The sequence below is a fragment of the Pseudonaja textilis genome, chromosome 10 (genome assembly GCF_049901715.1).
Source record: "Pseudonaja textilis isolate UNSWEBS1 chromosome 10, rPseTex1.2, whole genome shotgun sequence".
NCBI lineage: Eukaryota > Metazoa > Chordata > Lepidosauria > Squamata > Elapidae > Pseudonaja > Pseudonaja textilis.
The window spans coordinates 4,517,892-4,533,728 of record NC_141999.1 but is presented as its reverse complement, the minus strand read 5'-3'; the positions used below and the strand labels follow the sequence as shown (position 1 = coordinate 4,533,728).

The 15,837-nt window shown below is 41.3% G+C and overlaps 1 protein-coding gene across 5 annotated transcripts in view; it reads right to left on the bottom strand.

Annotated features, from left to right (window-relative positions):
- The window catches only part of COL16A1 (collagen type XVI alpha 1 chain), a 218,845-nt gene that overhangs the window by 87,119 nt on the left and 115,889 nt on the right, over positions 1-15,837 (bottom strand). For all 5 annotated transcript variants that reach the window (XM_026702697.2, XM_087939551.1, XM_087939553.1 and 2 more), the window contains exons 17-23: positions 14,733-14,777; positions 14,502-14,597; positions 11,285-11,323; positions 11,107-11,151; positions 7,680-7,715; positions 5,454-5,564; positions 5,265-5,300 (exon numbers count right to left, since the gene is read on the bottom strand). In XM_026702697.2, the coding sequence (XP_026558482.2) occupies positions 5,265-5,300; positions 5,454-5,564; positions 7,680-7,715; positions 11,107-11,151; positions 11,285-11,323; positions 14,502-14,597; positions 14,733-14,777 (408 nt within the window). The remainder of the gene's footprint in view (positions 1-5,264; positions 5,301-5,453; positions 5,565-7,679; positions 7,716-11,106; positions 11,152-11,284; positions 11,324-14,501; positions 14,598-14,732; positions 14,778-15,837) is intronic.

Here is a 15,837-nt window from a genome sequence, read left to right as displayed (position 1 = left end):
TCAAGTTAGTAACATGGTTGTTTGGTGAATCTGTCTTCCCCATGGATTTTGCTTGTCAGGAGGTTGCAAAAGGGGATCACACATGACCCCAGGACACTGCAACCGTCACAAATATGAGTCAGTTGCCAAGCATCTGAATTTTGATTATGTGACCAAGTGGATGGTTCTAAGGGTGAAAAAAGTACAGCCATACATCCCTTTTTCCAGTGATATTGTAGCTTCGAATGGTCACTAAACAAACTGCTACAGGACTACCTGTACTCTACTATGCTGACAACAAAATATATCATGAACTTAATAAATCACCATGTTTTTATTTAGACCCCGCCCCCGCCCCCGCCAAGAATACTGTGGATGGAAACAGCCCTGGGTCATGTTTTTGGATGATCACTGGCATGGATGAGGAGGGGGCTGTACATTCAACCTTGTCCCACCTGACCTCTCAGTGGCTTTCAATACCATTGACCAAGATATCCTTCTAGATTGGCTCAGAAGATTGGGGACAAGATAAGATAGCCTTTATTGTCCTTTTTTCCCCCTGTGGGCACACTGGCACACACTAAAAATGAAAATCTATTGCCTGCTCTCCTAAATGTACATGTATCTAACACACAACTAGACATGCTATATACATACATTTGTATATATCTACACAGGGGTGGGATTCTCCCAGTTCGGACCGGTTCGGGTGAACCCCTAGCTGCCATGATCAGTTGGCTCCTAACTGGTTCGATCCAACCAGTGGGCCTGCCCAGCCGCCTCTGCACTCTACTCACTTATGTGTGCTCAGCTGATTGGTGTGGCAGAGCGGATTGCCATGCCTCAGCTGTGTTACTTCCCTGAAGTAACATTGAAGGTAAGTAATTGCAATAGCTGTGCAAGCACCTGTGTGTGCCCAAAGCGCGCGATTAGCGAGCCGGCTTTTACACCAGGAGAATCTCACCCTCTGTACCTACACCCTAACATACATATAAATATTAATCACTGTCCATCTTGAATATGTAGTGGAAAGAAGAAGCTTGAAAATTACAATGTTGATACTGTACTGTGGCTGAACCTGGATGTTCTGCTTCAGATACCGTGAAGCCCCCTCCCAGAAGGTAACAAGGAAAAGAGGCTGTGAAGAGGATATGTAGCATCCCAGACAATCCTGCAGACCCTGCTCAAGCAATGCTTATATGCCATGCCCTGGAGAGAAGGGAGTGAACCGCGAATAATCTTTTCGGCCATCCTCGCCACTCTCTGCCCCGCCTTCCTGTCTGAAGCAGTAATGCTTCCAACCTAGACCGCAATGCAGTACGACAGGATGCTCTCGATCGTCCCTTTATAGAAAGTGATAAGGACAGGGGGAGGATGGTGAGCTTTTCTCATGTGAAGCTGTGCTCACTTCACTAATGTCTCGCTGTTGAGCAACCAAGCCAGTCTATTCATTAGCTGCACACCCAGAAGTTGGATGCTGCCAACATGGTGTTGTACTAGTTCACCTGGTTTCTCTGGGGTTGATTTCAGTAGGTGGTTACTGGGGGAGAGGGAATAGAATAGAATAGAGCTGGAAGGGACCTTGGAGGTCTTCTAGTCCATTCCCCTGCTCAAGCAGGAGAACCTATACTATTTCAAATAAGTCTCTTCTTAAAAACCTCCAGTGAAGGAGCACCCATGATTTCTGAAGGCAAGCTAGTGTCCTCACTGTTGTAAAGTTCTTCTTAATTCTAGGTTGCTTCTCTCTTTGGTTATGCTGTTAATGTCTTCTCTAGGTCCCTGGAAGCTGTGGGGGTCTCAAATAATAGGTTTGAACCCTGGCAAGACTGAGTGATGTTGGGTTGGGTGCCCACTGGTTCTAGAACTATGCCACCTTTGATGCTGTATGGGCTGACACCAGTGGTGGTATTCAATTTTTTTACTACTGGTTCTGTGGGCATGGCTTGGTGGGCATGGTGTGGCTTGGTGGGCGTGGCAGGGGAAGGATCCTGCAAAATCTCCATTTCTATTCCACTCCAGGGGAAGGCCTGGGTACCCCAAGGACTGATGAGTTATTGAGGGGAAATATATTAATATAATTATAATACTATTATTCGTTATTGTTTGTTGCATAGTCCACCAGATGTTCAGACTAGATTTGGCATTTTTGTCTGCCTTTCGAATTCTTTCCAAGAACCTGATAGGTTCTTGTGGATGTGGTTAGTGATATCATTGCAGGATGTAAATTGTTCCCAGTAAAGCTACCTTTTGCAATTGACAGACAGGGAACGCGTCAGTGCTAATGGCATTATTAATTATTACTAACTTATATATCTTCACCTAATATTTCTTCCTTTTCTGCTTTGTCTTTTATTGTTTTTAAATGCTTTTATAAAATAATTACAATGATAATAGTTTTACTATGGTATTTATCAACTTAACTGTTTTTCTGCTTCGTTGTATGCTGTCACTTTTTTTGTGAAATTTGACAAATAAATACATAAATATTGCACATGGAATTATTGCCTCATGTGTTGTGAAGCTCTTGGCAACCCTCTTCAACAGAAAGTAGATTTTCCCTGAGTGTAACAGGATTTATTGAAAGGGGACAGGAAAAACTTCCAGCAAATCTAGCAATTGGCTTGCTTTCACTTTAGAATCTAATCCATCATGCAGGTTGCCAAGTCAGGAGCCTTTTTGGTCTGTGGGGCTCCTTTGTGAATTGGTGAGGCAGCTGTTATCTTAATTAATAAGTAATGCCCAAGTAGTCGGAAAGAGAATTTCCGACAGACTCTGCACATAGCATCACACCTGTCAAAATATTTCATGGAAATGGTCAAGAATATGCTGTTTACCTCTCCTTATTCTCACAGGTAATCCTCACAACCACAGTAGGGATCAGAAAATCCATCATTATGTAGTGCAGTCATTAAGTGAGATGTGCTGTTTTCAATGTATTTAATTTTATACTTTGGCTACGGTTTTTATGTTGCTTTAACTTTTCATTGGAGTAAAATGGGTGACTGTATAAATGTTTTAAATAAATAAGTAACAAGGTTTTTTTTCCACATTAAATGGAACACCTGCATTCATTAAGTGAGACATCACATGACCGCAATAGATGACACTGTGAGTTCCTGCTGCAGAAATGACCAAGATCAGCAAAAACACCAAAAATCAATCATGTTTATTCGACACCTCAGAAAACATTTTAAAAGGTTTGGCTATTAATAATACAGGAAATATAAAACAATAGAGGGGACACTTGTATGTAAGATAAGGTTCTGCCATATTTTTGTCTGGTCTAATAGCCCTAAGTTATTTTATAATGCTTTGGGGAAATTAATATGGTTTAAAGATATGAATGTGATTTTGAATTAATGTCAAATTATTCAATATAGGAAAAACTATGGATTTTCCAAGTATGACATGTAGTAAAAAAAATGACGTCATTGTTCTGTTATAGAACCACACTGTCAAGTGCCAGGAAAATCATTTGAACGAATGATTCAAATGAATATAAAGATTTATTGCAAGCTTAAGCTCTCTACTAGAATCTGAACTACTATTGGTCAAAGCAAATGAGTGGGAGATAAGAGAGGCATTCAAAGTGCACTTCAAGGTGCACAGGAACTCGTGACTTATGACACATTTGACCCCTCCCTTGGCCTCAGCCTGGTCCCCTCCTGTACACATTAGTTCATAATTTGAGGTAAGGCCATCCAGCTGGGGCTTTAATTACATGGCTGTGAATGTCATCTTGATAGTTTAATACCCACCGACCGCCATTCCCTGCAGATGCTTCTATCTGGGGTAGATAACATGCATTAGCTCATTATTCATTAGCTAAGTAATGGGAACATTATCAATATATATGTTTGGATCTAAATATATATTAATAAGCAGCAGCATATTACTTTCTTCTGGGATTTGTAGCATTTATTTTTCTGTCTGTCTAATCAACAGATAACCGTTCAAGAAACAAAACCAGCCATTGTTTTAGATTTACACTTCTTCCCTTGCCCAATGTATACATGGAGATTTATGCTTAAATCCTTGAAGCCAACAGCCATGTCTCTGCTCATTCAATATTCACCTTATTCCTTCCATATTGGGTCTCCTAATGGTGCAATCACTTTTTCTGTTCTTTCTCATCTCATTCCCAGCCATCCAAGCAAGTCACTAAAATGAATATTTATCTGTCCTGGGTCATATACATTCAGAAGGTTGCACAATTTCCCCCCAAAAGTCATATCCAATTCTTCCATTATTATTATTCACTGGAGCATAACATACGCTGATCAGCAGTCCATCGATTTCTACTTTCATATGCATCCATAATAACCAAAATGCCACTAATTCATACCAAATGACATCCTTTTTAGCCCTCCCATTCATAATTAAACATAAAGGCTAAAATTGTACATCAGTAAATTCCCTGCATCCATTCATCATTTACACACCACAAGATCACCCCCCTTTCTTCTGATCTATTAATTTCTACCCTTCTCTTCGTTTCAAAGACACACACATACATACATAAATATATTTAGCTATATTTATCCACTCCAGCTTGCTAGTCTTTGCTCCTTTTAAATTCCATACACAATCTTTCCTATGCCAATTCAAACCCAGAGATAGAGACCTTTGCCACCTATCACAGCATTTTACTCAGATAGATAAATGCAATTCATTTATCTAGTATAAGGCCTACTAGAGCATTCTTCTAAACATACGCATTTTAGGCAGACTTTCCTCTAATGTATTGTTTTTAAATTGAAAATGTGCATTGTAATTCAAAACAAAATGAATATGACTTCCATTTTGTGCCTTGGGCCGAAAAGGTGATAAGTACTTTTGATAAGTACCTATTGGAATGTCCAATAACTCAATCCATCTCCCAACTTAAATTGGAGACAAGGGTCTGATCCTGGTCTAGCCTAGGATTAAACAGACCATATTTTTTAAAACTGAAACTACCGAGACAAGAGGCTGAACCTGGGATTTTCATTTTGCAGATAGCAATAGCACTTAGCGCCATAGTCCTTTAGTTTAGACCCTCGCTAAGAAGTTTACAGAGTCAGCCTTTTGCCCCCAACAATCCCCATTTACCCACCTCGGAAGGATGTAAGGCTGAGTCAGCCTTGAGCCAGTCAGGATCAAATTCTTGGCAGTCAGCAGAATTTGCCTGCAATGCTGCATTCTAACCACTGCACCATCCGGGGTCCTGTGTGAATCATAGAACTGCACCTATAATCTCTTTTTCCCTTTCTCTTTTCCTCACAGGAGCTGAATCCAATACTTACCCTGTTGCCTTTAACTCCTGGAGGCCCAGATTTGTCCTGCAAAAAGGAAAAGAAAGGAGAATCTATGGAAGGCTTCAGAAGTCATTTCTGCTAGCTAATCAGCCCAGCAAATTCCCATTTCCCAAGAGCATTTGGATGGCTTCTTCACCACGACCTCAAAGAACAAAGCAATCTATGAAGGGGACTCACTGATTTGCCAGGTTTCCCAGGTGGTCCAGGTTCGCCCTTGGCTCCTGGATTCCCAGGGAGGCCGATTTGGTTTTCATCAGTAATAATGGGGCAAACTTCACATGGATCGCCCTGTTGGGAATACATAAAAATGCATTCAAAAAAAAAAAAATAATACAAAGGAAGTTGAAACCAACAACACAAGGCAAAGGAAACCCCAACCCTGCAAAGATTAAAAGCACTAACAAAAACTATGATCCACCCTAGCATGCTCTGTATTCCTATCTTTGCTACATAGATGGAAATGGTTGGAAACAACATTGCAGCAATTGTATGCATCCCCAACAAGACTGAGGCCTCAAACACACATTGCAGTGTCACAACGCAAGCACTGCCCATTGCATATTTTCTATCCAAAGGCGTAGATTTTGCATTGTGATGTCATAATATACAGTTCATTGTTTGTCCCCCTTTGCCATCTCTGCAGGTGCCAATGTTCAAATGCATAGCTACATAATTGTACATCTCTGCACCAGGAAAGAGCCTCACTGATCATATTTTTTGGATGTTCCACCAGTCCAAAACATCTGACTAATCTTGTGTGGCTTCCACAGAATTCCAGGCCTGGAAGTTAGAGTGGAAGTTAAAAAACATCCCACAAGAAGAAGATGGTCTAAACTGAACACTATATGGATATATCCATAAAATCACCAGCATTTGAGCTCTGTTGGAAGGTACGTACATATTTTTGATTTATGATTGCCTTGCTCTGTAGACCAACATGCCCAGCTGGCTATTTAGAGCAAAGTCTTGCAATACATTGCCAGGCCCAACCAGGAATGGTGCAGTTCAGAGAGCCTTAAAGAGAAGCTGCTCCTATCTAAAGAAGTGAAGGGAAGCTTCCAAAGAGGGGAATTCATACTTGATAAAAATGATAAGTTTTTTTAAAAAAGTTGTTTTCAATTTACAAATATATATACTTCTGCGTTCTTGCAGCATTCTTTTTTGAGGTGACTTATTTTATTCTGCGTTTTTTTAATTTCTGCATATGGATAAGCACTAAAACTTCCAAGTTTATCATTAGAAGGAACCAACTGAATCTCCAAACTGCCATATGGGTAGCCCTCGACTTACGCTAATCGGGAGCAGGATTTATATTACTAAGGAAGGTAGTTAAGGGACTCATGCCTGATTTTATGACCTGTTCTGCCACCACTGTTAAGTGAATCATGTAGTTGTTAAGCAGATATGACTTCTGCCACTGACCTTGCTTGTCGGAAGCCAGCTGCGAAGGTCATTAATGGTGATCGGATGATCCTTCGATGCTATAACCATTGTAAATCTATGCTAGTTGCCAAGCACCCAAATTTTGATCACATGACTGTTGGGATGCTGCAACAGTCATATGTGGGAGGACTGGTTGTAAGTTCCTTTTTTCAGTATTGCTGTAACTTTGAATGGTCGCTAAATGAATGGTTATAAGTCAAGGGCTACCTGTATCATCACTCTGCATTAGGAAGGTTAGATTTCCAACCCACGAACCCAGATATGCTCCTTTGGAATCCTCCTTCCCTTTCAACTTTTCTTTTCCATTCAACATTTTATGGTAACTGAACTTTCTCAGGGACCAAACAAATGTACAAAGTTCTAAAGGGAAAGAAGCAGGGGTGGGATCCGGCTGGTGTAACTACGGGTTCAGTTGCGCGCATGTATATCATCATCAGCTAGCTGCCTGGACAGCTGAGCAGCGTGCGCAACGGTTTGAAAAGCACTTTTTTCCTGCTTTTTCAACCGCAGCTGTGTTGCACAAAGCAGCTGCGGTTTGAAAAGCAGGAAATAAAGGTCAGGTAAGAGCCCGGGCGGGCAGGTGGGCCAAAACAGCAGCAGACATAGAACTGGTTCTATGTATGCTCTCTGTCTGCTGCTCTTCAGAGCTACCAGTTCACAGAACTGGTAGACTCCCATCCCTGGAAAGAAGCACATCTCCTTTGGATTGGATTTCTCAAAATAAAGTTATCCTTGTGCAAACTTGGGTGCTTTTCCAGATGGTACCATTCCCTAAGAACCTCAGAAAAGATCAAGGAGTGAAAGGGAAGTCTACCTCGTTTGTCATCTTCTTTCTCAGAGATCCATGTTAACCATTTCTCAGAGGTCCCCATTTAGTTTCAATGCCATTGGACTCACAATGGCAGAGCTGTTGGTTTCCCCTCTGAACGGTTGTCTTGATCCTGACCTATTTATACTTACCTTTTCTCCTTTCAGGCCTGGGGTCCCTGGTTTGCCCTGGAGAGAAAGGGGAATGGATTTAATTTTGTTGATAAAATACTAGCAGGACCATCTCCTAACCTATCCTTCATATGCACAAGAGGTATGAAAACGGTGTCATTGTGCTTTCTGAACTTACTTGAAGTCCCACCACCTCACCCACAAGGCCAGACCCATTAAATTCAGAGGAACGCCATCTCAAGAGAAGATGAATACACAGAGGAAAGAAGGACTGGGAACAGATTAAGATGGTGGTGACTCTTCTGGCATCTGTCCTCTTCCCCAAATGGGTGGAGAGTGGCTGGCCTCTATGTCTTTTATTATATGACATGGCTCAAACAAGCACCCTCTGCTCAATTTTGGGGCTTCCTCCAAAGATCTGGGGGCAGTTTTATCTATTCCATGGATATTTGCTTCAAGGAAACCCTCAACAACTTAACGTCTTTTAGATGCGGTGGATTGATCCTACAAAATTCCAGCCAAATGGACTTGAGATATATACAGCAAGTTTGGGAACGGCTATTGTAATGAGGCTAGTAATATCCAGTGCTGTCTGCCTTTTTCAATCCTGGTCAACTCTGGTCTCACCAAGAGGCAAAAACATGGCTGCTCAACACATAAAGAAGAATGTTTTAATTTTTCTGATCAGGAAGGTCACAGGTAAGGACAGATAGTTACTACTTCCTTAAGTTGTCTCCAGGTGCCACTGTCTTTTAAAGCAGGGGTCCCCAACCACTGGGCCCCAGACCGGTACCAGTCCGTGGATCATTTTCTACCAGGCTGCCGATTTGCTGGGCGCTGCCATCTTGTTTCGACGAGAAAGTGCTTCCGGGTGAGCTTTTCTGGTTGGAAAGCGGCGTTTGGGTCCTGAAGGAATCCTTGCACCTTAGTTTCATTGAAGTGGGGGGCAGCTTCCAATGAAGAGCCGTCCCAATGGCGGAGGAGATTAAGAAAGCACAAAATAGGTAAAAGGAGGATTTGAAGGTGGCGGGGAGAAGCGGGGGACAGCTGGCTGGCCGGTCGCTCGGCTCATCTTGCCTTGGTCATGCATGCTGATGCCGGTACTGGGCTGTGAATCATTTTGTGATGCCGGTACCGGGCCGTGGCACAAAAAAGGTTGGGGGCCGCTGTTTTAAGGGACATGTCTATTAATAATGTTTCATTTGTATAAGAAACTCACCTCTGAGCCCAAAGCCTAGAATAGGAGCGAAGATTGCAGCCCTCTTTGTTTGAAAGCCAGCCTACTCTGAAGAGATGTTTGGGGTGAAATTAAGTAAAGTGTATAGGAAAGAGAAAGAAATGAATGTTTGCTCCTTATACTCCTTCCCTTCCTGCCTTCCTTTCCACCTGCAGCCTCATCAAAAGATGTCCCAGATATTAACCTAATTCTATATCAGGGCTGTCAAATTCCCGGCCCATGGACCAGATGCATCATGCTCTGGCCACACCCATGACCAGTTTAGTGAAGGGGAAAAAAATACATCATGTGACGCCGCTGTGATGACGTGAGTTTGACATCCCTGTTCCACATGGATGACATATTTCAGAACATACAGAAAACTTGTATTACATTTCTGTCCTCCATGACATACTAAGATGTAAGAATTAAGCATGTAGGAATCAATAGCTGAATGTGTGAGTGTTTGTAATGTTTCTGCCTGAAATTGAAGCCAAAGGTCCAATGAGCTTCATTTTTGGAAAGCAATCTCAGAAGTACATTTTCTCGGTTTCTGCCAGTCCTTTACCCAAATAACCTGATGGCCCCTTTGTCATCCAGAGTCACAAAGTATTAGTAGGGCTTTAGTTTGATATAAACTGTATTAAATCATATAATACTTTAGTTTCATATAAACTGGGACATAGAGTAGTCTTTGCAAAAAAATAACTTCCATGACATTAGAAGACACATGCGCACAAAAGACATAAAAATAACATTTAACAAAAGCAACCAATGGGGAGTGGGTAGCAAATGCTTCCAATTTTCCACAAGATCTGTTCTCCTAAACAACCCTAAACAAAAGGAATTAGAGCTGACAAGGATTCAAATCAAGTGTTTCTCAGATTGCAATGTTCACAATGGAATGTGAAAATAGACAGCAGTGAAGTTGGACTGTTTCCCAAGGATAAGCTGCTAGGGAACCCATACTCAGAGCACCAACAGGACACAACTGGCATTTATATGCCTTTCCTTCATAGGAAAAATATGCCAGAAATAAATATAGGGAGGGAAATTGCATGCACTATGTAAATTTGCACATTCAATGCACACTGGAAACTTTGGGACACACATTTTCCCAAAAGAAAAAGCAAATACAGATGAAATACAGTTCCAGATGCAGAACAAATGGTTATGTGTTACTGAAACTGTTGTGGAAATTGTGTATATATTTATATATGAATATAATACCCTGAAAAGAAAAGGAAAAAATAAATGGAGAAGGGAGAGAGAGAGAGAGAGAGAGAGAGAGAATGAAAGGAAAGAAAGGAAAGAAAGAAAGAAGGAGAGGGAGGGAGGGAGGAAGAAAGAATGAAAAAGAAAGAAAGAAAGGAAAAAGGGAGAAACAGATCAAAAGAAAAAGATCTTTTTCTAAATCACAGCAAAATCAAAGCAACTCTCTCTCTCTAGTTTTTTCTTTTCCTCTTATTGTTTTATTTCTTTGTCTTTTTTTCTGCCTTTCTTCAGCCATTCAAATGGAAACAGGCATCAAGCAAGGCTGCAAATCCCCCACCCCACTTCATTTTTTTTATATTAATGTTGGGCCATCTCCTCAACATGAACTTTTATTCCCACACACTAAACTTGCTGAGAGGCATATCTTTGTTCTACTCTATGTAGACAAAGCAGCAATACTTTCCAGAACATTGACTGGCCTTAAAGAACGCTGAAATCATTAGCCCAGTACAGCATGGAAGACCAGCCAGTACTCAATTATCAGAAAACCCAAATCACTGCATTTGCCAAAAGGCTCAAAAGCCACTCCTGGGGGATATATGACCACAAGATTGAGCAGGTCTCCTGCTTCAAACACCTGGGAACATTTCTTTATTCTGCCAACAGAATGGGGATTAAATTGCTGAAAATGCATAGAGATCTTCTGCCATCATGAAATTCCTTAAGACAGGAGGCCTTGTTTTCAACTAGTTCCCTACAACTAGGAAACTCTTGATTTTGCTTGATGAAATGTATCTCAAATCATGGAAGACCATGACCACAACAGGAGAAAGCAGGCCGAAGATGCCTGTTTTAAGATAAACTGATCATGGATCATCCAGTTTCCCAAGGATCTCTCTGTGATCTCATGACTTGGGTAAGGCAGCCCAATCAAGAGCTTGGAAATCAAATGACTAGAAGCTCCTTAGATGTTGTGGACTTTGGTTCATTGATTTGTATGCTGGAGAAAGAACTTACTGGCTTCCCAGGAGATCCACTGTCCCCTGGAGATCCTGAACTCCCCTGGAAATAGAGAACAAGATGGATGGCAATGAAGTTTAGCCCAGTAGTGACACTATTAAGAACAAAAACATGATGTTCATTTCAAGATTAGAACCATTGGAGGTCGCAAAGCTGTTAAAGGTTTGTCACATACCTTATCTCCTTTCAAACCTGGGGGGCCACCAGGATCACCCTGAAATGAAAACCAAACTGTCAAAGTTGTTCAGAAATGAGCCATCAAGAGTACTATTAACGACAGGAAACACAATCTGATAAAAAAATAATAATCCAGAGTTATGCCCTGTAGGTATTCTATCAGTATGATAGCTTCTGGAATAGTGGAGAACCATTCAAAGGGATGCTACAAAAAGTGCACTAACTGAAGGAACCAACCCTCTTCCTGGTAATAAAACAGATGTCCCCAGCTGTTAGCATGTCTGCCCACCACAGGGAAATCAAAACTCTATCACAGGTTGCTGAGATTGTAACAGAGCTCAAAATAAATGCACCCCAGGCAAAAACATTAAACACGAGGTCGTACCTATCCATCAGCCAGTACAGTTCACACAGGAAAAAGCAATGAACTGATTCCACTTTTGAAACCTCCAGCCCAGTCCCCCTTCAACTTTATGTTAGTTTTATCAGAAGCATCCCTATCAGGATTAAGGGGCTGGAAGATTCCTGTTCCATTGGTAGAATTAGCTGAAGGGACAGTACAAATGCAAAGAATGTAAACAACCATATGTCCCTAAACAGACAGTTGGAGATTAGTGTTAAGAGAAAAGGAAATCTCCCAAGAGGGAAGCACTGTAAGAGAAAGGGAAAAGTCTAAGATCTGAATGGATGTAAATATTGGACAACCACTCAGGCTCAGTCAGAAACAGTCATCAACCCATTATGGTTATCACTTCCAAGAAAATCTTCCTCCTCAACATCACAGTTATTATCATCATCATCATCATCATGTTCATCATCATCCGCAACCTCATCAAGTTTCTAGCCAGGTTTGTCATTCTCTCTGCAGGAGCCCCAAAATGAATCTTGATATGCCCTATATAGAAACTGAAAAATGTAACCAGAGCTAAAGCAATATTTTGATACGATTGGAGAGGCTTATTAGTGGAAGATTCAAAGTTCTTTGAATTTAATCTAGGTTTACATTTTCTCAACCTAAAACTGGTCTCCAGGAACATATATCTCCTTTGAAAGCATGAAATAGCAGGGTTTTTTTGGGGTGGTGGTGGTGGTGGTGGTGAGATATTTAGGCCAGAGGAAATGAAGTGCAGAAGGGTTAAATGCCTTCACCTCCCTTACTGCAATTTATCTGCTTTTACCTCAACCTCCATCCATTTTCTTGAATTGGAAAAATAAGCCCAGCAGTAAAAGTAGAACACCTCTTCATGGTGTTCCCATCAAGTCCTAAGTAATTTAGGTCTTCTCTGAATTACAGGTTTAAAGCACAAGTAGAGAAAGTATCAGCAGGTGGCAGTATCTGGCTGACCTAGTTTGTGCGTAGAAGGTGAACAAGGTTGAGCATGGTTAGTATTTACTGTAGATGGGAGGTCCTTATTTATCTATTAGGTTTTTATCCCACATCTATTGCTTTATAAGTAATTCAAGGCTATTCCCATATGGATACGGGGCTTTAAGGATTGTATTGAAAGAACCCAGGCTGTCTTTTTTTAGAAAACTTCTGGGTCTTCCTCCTTGTGTTGGCTTTGCTCTGATGTACCTGGAAATGGGCACTCAATCAGTCGAATGTATGGCATGGATTAACACCTTTAAATGGTGGTTTCGGGTGCTCTTTCTGGCAGTTCCTGGTATCTACCTCTCCTTGGCATTTGCTGACTCTCATATTTCTCATTGGGAGAGGGAGCTGATGAAGAAATTACACCTCCTAGGTTTTACGGGGGATGCCCTGGGAGATTATGGCCTTAAGGACGTCCAATTTAGGGTAGTCCAACGGCTTGTGGACATTGACTTGCAATATCTATGAGCCAGAGCTAACAAAACTTGCTCCCCTCTGATCTTCAGCCGATTTAATAATTACAGACTGAGGGTGGCTTCCTATTTTTACACTCTAACCGTTCCCAAGTATAGAAGAGCTTTCTCCCTAGCTCGCTTGAATGTTCTGCCCTCATCACTACTGGGTGGGCGATTTAAGAGGCTCCTGATTAGCGAGTAGCTATGCCCCTCTGACAGAGCTGAGGTTGAAACTGTGGAGCATGTCTTTTTATATTGCCCTATGTATAACGCAGGCAGATCTAAGTTACTGTCTCTCCTTGAAACGGACCCCCCTAGACCCAATGTTAGTAATTTGTTCTTATATTGTCTAGGGGATAGCTCCTCATATATCACTTCTTCGGTTTCCAATTTTTTAAAAAAAGCTGTAACCAACAGAGGAGAACGCTGTAATCCCCCTTAGTCAAGTTTTTGGTGACAAATTGTTCATGATTAATTTTCCCATGTTCTTCTGTTGTTGTACTTGTGTTTTGGTCTGTGACCACAAATAAAGTATTATTATTATTGTTGTTGTTGTTGTTGTTGTTGTTGTTGTTGTTGTTGTTGTTATTCAAGGCACTGAAGATTCCTAATACTCCTTCCTCCTCTTATGTCCCCCACAGCAACAACCCCATGAAATGGGTTGGGCTGAGAGAGGGGGACTGGCTCAAATTCACCCAGTAGACTTTTCATGCCTAAGTTGGCACCAGTGCTCAGAGTCATCTTGTGATTAGCCCAAAGTCATCCAGCTGGCTTTCATGCCTAAATTAGGACTAGAACTCACCACCTCCTAGTTTCTGGGCCAGCACTTTAACCACTAAACAAGATTGGTTTATGGGATTATGAGGACTGTACACTAGACTGTGATGTGGAAAGAGAAGAAGGCAATGACATGTTATTATTCCCAAGAAAAATACCTAGATATGTTTATGCAGTGATAAGCTGCTGCCAGTTTGGACCGGTTTGCCCGGACAGGTAGTTCCAACCATCGGATGGGCCCGCCCACCCACTCTGATGCTGTCCCGTTCTATATATATCTCACTCTCTGGCTCACTTGCCCTGCCTACGCAGCCCAGCTGACTTTCATACCTCTCCTGCTCTACTCACAGCAGCTGCCACCCGCATGAAATTGCTGTGTGTTTGCTGCCGCACACAAGCGTGGATGGTGCACACGTGTACCAAGCGGATGTGTGTGCATGCGCTCACATTTTCACTCTTCACTAGACGAACCGGTTGTTACATTATGTGCAGCCCACCTCTGTGTCTATGAGACCATCAGAGATCAAGCTTCATTTGAAAGAGACTCTATTTTTAAAGATGGTTTATTTTCCAAGAAGAGTAGTAATGGCGAGTCAGAAAATCATCCTTACTGGTTTTCCCGGAAAGCCAATTCCAGGTGGGCCTGGCAACCCTGGAGGTCCTGGTTCTCCAGCAAGCCCTTCGGGGCCAACAAAACCTGGATCACCCTAAGATAAAAACACAGCCATTAGCCACATTTCTCTTTCAGAAAAATACCCCTCTCCATCCCTGTCTTCGACTTGCACAATACATAACAGTGAGATGGGTGGTATTTGAATTTAATGAAATAAATTAATAAATACCCTTTGGCCTTTGGGCCCTACCAAACACAGCTCTCCGGGTCGGCCCTAGAAAATTGCAAAAAAAACAGGCTTTGTTAGAAGAGGACCTTTCCTTACACTTCATGCAATTCACAATCAGCTTCCTCAGAGATGGATTCTGAAACTAAACCCCACCCGAAGAATAAAGTAAGAGATGGAAACTAATCCAGGAGAGAAGCAACCTAGAACTCAGGAGGAATTTTCTGAGAGTGAGAACAATTTATCAGTAGAACAACTTGCCTCCAGAAGTTGTGAATGCTCCAACATTGGGGGCTTTTAAGAAGAGATTGGACAACCATTTGTCTGAAATGGTACAGGGTCTCCTGCTTGAGCAAGCGGTTGGATTAGAAGACCTCCAAGGAACCTTGAAACTCTGTTATATTGTTACTGTTACTATATAGAGGCTGAGGATAATAAGAGATTTACTTAAGCCTGAATATGCTAATCTCTCCCTTTAGTTAAGAAAAGTGTAGGAAGCAAGACAGAAATTGTTATTAGCCAGGAATTATTAAGCCTTTGGATGGGCTGAACCTGACACACATTTCTTACATATTAGTGAATTATGGTTCAACTTATTTTATTTTATTTATTTATTAGATTTGTCAATCACTTACAAGATAATAGATATAAATATAAACATGAGTAAGAATACAGGAAATAGGAACAAATAAATGGGGACAATAGGACAGGGACGGTAAGCACGATGGTGCACTTATGCACGCCCCTTACAGACCTCTTAGGAATGGGGTGAGGTCAATAGTGATTAGTCTGACCACTATTATATACCTATTATTATTATTATTATTATTATTATTATTATTATTATTATTATTATTATTATTATTATACTTAGCTTGGTCACTGTTCTCAAGTCATGCAATGGTTTGATCTCTAATGCAACTACTTTGATCCATTTCTATCTGTATAGGATAGCAAAATAGTTGAACAGCTATTGAACATATTGTAAATATTGAAAATATAAAAAAACCATATCTGCCCCATTCCTCAAAGATACAAAGAGTTGAATTCCTGATCCTGGTAAAAATAGTATTTGAATATTGATGTAATACTCAGGGCATCATTTGAG